This window comes from Austrofundulus limnaeus, unplaced genomic scaffold (assembly GCF_001266775.1).
Source record: "Austrofundulus limnaeus strain Quisiro unplaced genomic scaffold, Austrofundulus_limnaeus-1.0 Scaffold237, whole genome shotgun sequence".
Taxonomy (NCBI): domain Eukaryota; kingdom Metazoa; phylum Chordata; class Actinopteri; order Cyprinodontiformes; family Rivulidae; genus Austrofundulus; species Austrofundulus limnaeus.
In genome coordinates, this window is record NW_013952639.1 from 291,058 (window position 1) to 298,606 (window position 7,549).

Here is a 7,549-nt window from a genome sequence, read left to right on the forward strand (position 1 = left end):
CATAATATTTACCCATCAATTGTTGCATGATAATTGCATTTCATTTTCATTCTGTTTAATATTCAACAAGTTGAACAGATAATCCACACGAACCCCGCTACTTGGTATCGGTATCGGTGAGAACCTAAACTGAAGTACTCGTACTTGTACCCAGTCTTGAAAAAACTGGTATCGGGACACCCCTATATTTGACAGGACACTACGGTGAGTTCCAGTGTTGCTAATTATGGACCAAAGCTAATGTTTGGAGGAAAACAAATGCCCAGAGAACTTTGTTCCCTTGTTTTCAACATGTGATCAAAGTGAGCAGGATAGGATCACATATGTGGTTCTGCTTGTTATCTAAAGGTTCATCTCTTGTGGATTAAAAAAACATCTGGAAATTTGAAACAAAATACTTGGTTGTAGCTTTTTTTGGGTATGCCTGAGCCTTTGTCATTTTTGAAGCATTGTTGATATGTCTACATCCCTCTCTTGGATGGATTACCATCAAGGGTGCTCAGTAATTTGAGTCCGTGATGAGTTCAGGATCCATGAGGAGACCTTTAATGAGATTTTTTTGAAGGTGTTATTGATATTAATTTTGTGGCTGTGTGTAGCTCACTAGTGGTGGCCTTCCAAAATCATGTGCTCAGTGTGACATAAAATTGAAAAGAAAAGTTAATTGAAAATCAAAAAATACCCTGTAACGTGTGTCTGACAGGTTTTTTCTCCTGTAGTAGGGAATTGTGGCAAACCAAAAAGCTGAGTCTTTCAGAAACTGCTACTGTCTGTGTAAAGTTGGACTAAATTTGATTTAAGTTAAGAATTGGGGTAAAATCTTAACAAAAAAACAGTATGGATCAATGAGGTACATCAGCATCACTTCTCTTCCACAGTGTGTGTAGAAAACATGTCATTGACAACAAATAAATTGCTTTTATGACCATGATTTTTCTTTAATTTATGTAATTACTTCCAGCTGGTCTCATGATAATCTTTTTCATTTTTGTTTCTATCACCAAATGTCAATGATACAAAACTATTTGTGATTATGACAAAGATGCTGCTTGGGAGAAAATCTTTATCAATTATTGCTACTACAGTACTACCTCAGGATTAGGGTCTACATATAAAGCCATAACTATTGAAGCTACTGTTAATCCATAAATGTTTACTGGGCTTTGAGAGCTGCATAAAACATTTCTTTTACAAAATTGTTCTGCTTTAGTCAACTAAAAAAACTGTCTTTGTTAGATATAATTATTGCCACTTACTGGTTCTATTTCTACTGCTCTCCTTTAGGTTCCTGCTTTAAGAAGAACAAAGACTAGATTTGGAAGATTCAATATGTGAAGGATTTCCTATTGAGCCAGAAAATGTGCACATTTGTGATAGCAGCAGCTCTCCACAACCTCCTGGATCCATGACCAGTCATGCCATCCCTTTATCACTCATCGAGGGACCTCCCCTCCACGTGTGCAGGACTGGTTCCATACACAGATTTTTAAAATTGCTAAACCTCATAATGGAAATGGCAACAACTTGCGTGGGCTACTACACAGAGTACATATTAGATCACAGGTGAGGCTCAGCCTCTACCTGCCATACCTGGAGGAGTCAGAGGAGATACACATCTGCAGAAGACCTTTACAGTTCGCCAGAGACGCACCCCAGCTTTAATGATTTAGGATCAATCCCACTACCTGTGGACAAGGTCAACCATGGCTGCTGCTGCTTCCCATAGCAATAGTTCCTCGATGGGGCAAAGAACAGTTTGAACGGGTCAACAATGCAACGCAACATTGGTGGAGTAGGTGTTGGAGGCCAGCCATGGGTGTTGCGCCGGGTGCGTCTCACATGGCTCAGTTTTATGCTCTTCTTCATACTGGTCTTCTTCCCACTAATTGCGCACTACTACCTCACCACCATCGACGAAGCTGGCGGTCCAGATAAGCCCATATTCGGGCGCCGGCCCGGGGGTGAACTGTGCGAGGCTAAACACGTGCAGGACTTGTGCCGCATCCGCGAGTCCGTCAGCGAGGAGCTGCTGCAGCTCGAGGCCAAGAGGCAGGAGCTCAACGGGGAGATCACCAGACTGAACCTCCGGATCGAAGCTTGTAAGCGCAGCATCGACAGCGCCAAGCAGGATCTGCTACAGCTGAAGAATGTCATAAGCCAGACAGAGCATTCCTATAAAGAACTGATGGCTCAGAACCAGCCCAAGCTCTCGTTGCCTGTCAGGTTGCTGCCAGACAAGGAGGACCCAGGACTACCACCACCAAAGTCGGTGCGTTTCTGCCGCTTGCGCTCATGCTTTGACTATGCGCGCTGTCCTCTGACATCTGGGTTTCCTGTGTACGTCTATGACATGGGCTCTTACTCGTGGGGGGACTATCTGGACCCACTTGTGAAGCAGGCTTTTGCAGCATCTGTTAAGAGCAACATTTATGTAACGGATAACCCCAACATTGCCTGTTTATATTTGGTTCTGGTGGGAGAGATACAGGAAACCTCCCCTCTACCATCCCCCTTAGAATTAGAAAAGCAGCTGAAAGCTCTTCCTTACTGGAGATCCGATGGACACAACCATGTGTTGGTGCATCTCTCCAGAAAGTCTATGATACAGAACTTTCTTTATAATGTGAGTACGGGGCGAGCAGCAGTCGCTCAGTCCACTTTCCTGGAGCAGCAGTACCGTGAAGGCTTCGACTTGGTTGTATCCCCACTGGTTCATGCTCTTTCAGAACCCAACTTTTTGGAAGTACCACCTCAAGTTCCTGTAAAGAGGAAGTACCTTTTCACTTTTCAGGGTGAGAGGGTGGAGTCTCTTCGGAGCAGCTTACAGGAAGCACCTCCTCAGTCTTTTGAGGAGGAGCTGGAGGGAGATCCACCAGCTGACTATGACGATCGAATAATTGGCACTTTAAAAGCTGTCCAGGACAGCCACCTGGACCAGGTGCTGGTAGAGTTTACCTGCAAGAACCCAAAGCCAAGTTTGCCAACAGAATGGGCTCTCTGTGGGGAAAGAGAGGATAGGCTGGAGGTACTTAAGGCTTCTACGTTTGCCCTGGTGATCGCCCCGGGGGATGGACAACTCGTATCCTCGGCAGGCTCTGGCATGAGGCTGTTTGAAGCCTTAGAAGTGGGGGCAATCCCTGTTGTGTTAGGAGACCACTCTAAACTACCGTACCACCAGTTAATCCGCTGGAGTGAAGCTGCCATTATAGTCCCAAAACCCCGTGTCACAGAGCTTCACTTTCTGTTGCGTAGCCTATCAGATAACGACCTGCTCGATATGAGGCGGCAGGGTCGCTTTCTGTGGGAGACCTACTTCTCAACCTCAGAGAATGTCCTCAATACCATCCTAGCAAGTATCAGAACCAGCATCCAGGTGCCGGCAGCGCCAATCAAGGATGCGCCTGCCATTGAAATTCCTCACAAAGCTGGGAAACTGGCAGGAACCGACGCCAACCTGGCCGACAACGGGGATCTGGATCTGGGTCCTGTTGAGACAGAGCCTCCCTATGCCTCTCCTCGCTTCCTCCGCAACTTCACCTACACAGCTGCAGACACCTATAGAGCATGGAACCGGGCCCCGGGGCCTTTCCATCTGTTTCCCCACACACCCCTAGACCCTGTGCTGCCCTCTGAAGCCAAATTCCTTGGCTCGGGTACCGGCTTCAGACCTATTGGCGGAGGCTCCGGAGGCTCCGGGAAGGAATTCCAGGCTGCCCTGGGTGGGAACGTGCCCCGGGAGCAGTTCACTGTGGTCATGCTAACTTACGAGAGAGAGGAGGTGCTGATGAACTCCCTGGAGAGACTTAATGGGCTGCCGTACCTGAACAAGGTGGTGGTGGTGTGGAACTCTCCAAAGCCTCCTTCAGACGACCTGCTGTGGCCAGACATCGGCCTGCCTATTGTGGTGAGCACAGAGTTATTAACTTGGTTATTTATTTAAAATAAAACGTACCGTTTGTTAAAAACACGCTTGAAGCTACAGTTTACTAATTGTATTTTTCTCACTTTCTGTTGATGTGTGTTAAAATGCTGTGAGTATTAAGGCCCTGTCACGCTAGACAACTTATGAAACATTTTTTACATCTAAATTGCTAATAAAAATTATATATTTGATCAATTTGTTTGAATTAGTAGTATTTATTAATTTCGTTTAAAAAACAAACAAAACAAAACATTACATACAACAAAATGCAAATAAAATAAAATGAAAGGCAGCAGAAGAAGAAAAATCTTATATCGGCTCCTATTTACAACAAAAAAATTATATTATTTTCAAACAATAGTAAACCAAATAATACAAAAATTCAACTCAAACAGTAACTCATGCAAATACAAATTAAACAATTTCATATTTCTTTAACAATTTTGCTTTGATCAATTTTTAAAGGAATTGATCCAATGCTTTTATAATCATTTTCCAGATTATTCCATAGTCTTATAGCTTTTACTGAAGTGCATCTGACCTTCAAATTTGTTCGGCTTTTTGGTTTAACAAACATTTGTAGTCTGTTCGAATTATAACAGCTTTCTTAACAAAATTAGATTGGATGTTTGAAGGTAACACATTTTTATTAGCTTTATACATAGCTTGAAGAATATGATATTCAACCAACTCATAAAATTTTAATAATTTTATTTGATGAAACAATATATTAGAAGGGTGATAGTAATGCTTTCTTGTAATAATTCTTATGGCTCTTTTTTTTATAAAATAAAAATAGGATTAGTAATGGTTTTACATGCATTTCCCCAGACTTCTATACAATAAATCATATGTGGAACAATTATTACATTATATTTAGTAAATAGTGCTTTATCATTAAATAACTCCTTCACTTTATTAGGGCTGTGTATTGGCAAGAATTTGGCGATACAATACATATCATAACAGAGGGGTCACGATACGATATATCCCGATATATTGTGATACTGTAAGCAAGGCAATATATTGCGATTTTTTTTGTCCAAAAATTCTATTAAATAAAAACCTCTTATTGGAAAGAAAAAGAAAAGCTATTGTTTACTTACAATGCTAATGCTCTCTTACTCTCTGGTGTTCAAGAGGTAGAGGAGCCAAATGGCTGGCTCACTGCTGCCAACTAGTGGTCAGAGGCTGAACTACAACATAAAAATGAACGGTTGGCAAGAAGGTTGACGTTTTAAACCTTAATTAAAAATCGATACAGGGCTTTAGAATATCGATACAGTATCGGGAAATGAAATATCGTGATATTTCAGTGTATCGATATTTCCTTACACCCCTACACTTTATACAGTACTGCATTACATTATGGACACGCCAAAAAGAAGCTTCCTGTTGATTTTTTTCAGTTCCATCTTCAATGTAGACGTCTTTAAAATGTTCACAAGTTGGCATATGTTTTCTAGTGTGACAGAGCCTTTACCAGAGTTGTCTTTTTCTTGTTTTCTGACCTCTGTTACACTTATTCCTGCAGGTCGTCCGCACAGAAAAGAACAGCCTCAACAACCGCTTCCTGCCCTGGGACGTCGTGGAAACTGAGGCCATCCTGTCCATCGACGACGACGCTCACCTTCGTCACGATGAGATCATGTTTGGGTTCAGGTCAGTGAAACGTCATCCCGACGCAAAGCAAACTTTTGTCAGAAGTGCCTAATAAGAAATAGGAATGTAAAAATGAAACATCACACAGACTTTTATCTCTAAGAAGGAAAAAAAATCAAAAACAAATAGTTGAAATCCCTGGTTCTGACAGAAGGAAAACAAAACCAGATAACGGGACAGGAAGTATAATCTGCATCTTGTTGTTTTGCACCCACTACCCTTTTTTTTCTCTGTGCTAACATACACCGAGATGTAAAGCTTTTACTTGTCCAGACAAGTAAAAGCTATGTGTGTGTATGTGTGCTGGGTCATTTGTGATGAGTTATCTCAAACTCCCCCAGAATTACTCAGGAATGTTTTCTTACTTCCACTCCAGTGGAGGAAATGTTGTGCCGCGGCCGAGTATCTGAGAAGTTTAAGTGGTTTCACATGAACTCATTAGAGGCTGTAAATTGCTTTTTGAGCTTTCTTGGATCTCCTGGGTCTGAGGGAGCAGTTCCAAGTATCTCATCTGATAAACTGAAACACCAAACAGGGCTGCTGTGTCTGTAAATGTGAGCCAAGAGGGCTGCTTTTGTTAAAACCAGTGTCTTAAAATTGTACAATGCCAATTTGGAGCTAGTTTAAATCATTATATGGATGCGCACAAATGCAGGCGTAACAACTGTTGTGAGGAAAAGGTGTCGTAGCATCAGTTTCTGCAGATTTAGTCAGTCCTGTTTGAGTGGTAAAGGGTGGATTATAATTCTTTTGTTTTTGTTTGGTAATGCTCAGAGTGTGGCGTGAGGCCAGGGATCGCATCGTGGGTTTTCCCGGGAGGTACCACGCCTGGGACGTCAACCACCAGTCCTGGCTTTATAACTCCAACTACTCCTGTGAGCTCTCCATGGTCCTGACAGGAGCTGCCTTCTTCCATAAGGTCAGAACCATCATCCTGTCATTAAAAAACAAACAACCTGCTGAGTCCTGCCTTTACTGAAATCATCCATTTTTCTTCCCTACGTTTTTCAGCGCGTAACTCTTTCCACAGTTATTATGCTGTTTCAGCATTTCATTCATCATAACAATCAGCTCTTACAGCACATACAAGCTATGACTTGTACTTTTTTCAGCTATTTAGCGTTTTTAGCCACTTTTCTCTTTGAAAATGACTGAAGCCATCTTCAACATCATTAAAACCTTTTAAAATGTTCATAAATATCTGCTGCACTTTTTACCCTTTGCTCTGGTTCTTCTTCTTTGTGCTAATTTCAGCCACTTTCTGCTTTTATTTTATACTCAGTTAAGCTGTTTTCTGCCTTTTTAAGCTAATTTCAGTTTTTTTCTACTAACTTTGCCTTTTACGATAATTTTAGCATCTTACTGCTTATTTAAGCAAATATGATCTTTCTGCTTCTTTGGGCTATTTTCAGCTTGTTTAAGCCTTTTTAGCTATTTTATCACAAATTGCACTTTTTCATTTTTCCGTTAATGTGAGCTAAAGCAGAGATTCTTAACCTGTGGGCCACAGCGCCACCTTGAGGGCCTCAAAAGAACAACAGTTTTTAACTTTGGGCCGCAGAGGGCCGTGGAACCACATTGATTTTGAATGAGGTGCAATACACTTTCTCACCACTAGTAGCAGTAGTGCACCACTCAGATGTTTAACAACGTTTTTTAATATGTAGAGGAAGAACCTTAGAAACCTGCCGAAAATGGAAACCTATTTTAAATGAAAAGTAGAAGACAAAAATGAGGGTAACCCTTTAAAAATGCCAATATTTGTCACTAATATTAAGTGCAGCCTCTGGTTCAACCATGCAATATTTTAAAAGTTCAAAACATTATCAAATACAGTTGCAGATTCGACTATATTTTAATTTGTACTTTAAATAAATTTTTATAATTTTTTAAGCATTTTGTCAAAAAGTTGTTGTTACTGTTACTGTTTGTCACTAATATGAAGAGCAGCTTCTGGTTCTACCA

The 7,549-nt window shown here is 41.3% G+C and overlaps 1 protein-coding gene across 2 annotated transcripts in view; it reads left to right on the forward strand.

The window, feature by feature from the left end:
• The window catches only part of extl3 (exostosin-like glycosyltransferase 3), a 41,750-nt gene that overhangs the window by 28,667 nt on the left and 5,534 nt on the right, over positions 1-7,549 (forward strand). For both annotated transcript variants that reach the window (XM_014019976.1, XM_014019977.1), the window contains exons 2-4: positions 1,285-3,904; positions 5,457-5,584; positions 6,359-6,503. In XM_014019976.1, coding sequence (XP_013875430.1) covers positions 1,772-3,904; positions 5,457-5,584; positions 6,359-6,503 — 2,406 coding nt within the window. In that variant the 5' untranslated portion in view covers positions 1,285-1,771. The remainder of the gene's footprint in view (positions 1-1,284; positions 3,905-5,456; positions 5,585-6,358; positions 6,504-7,549) is intronic.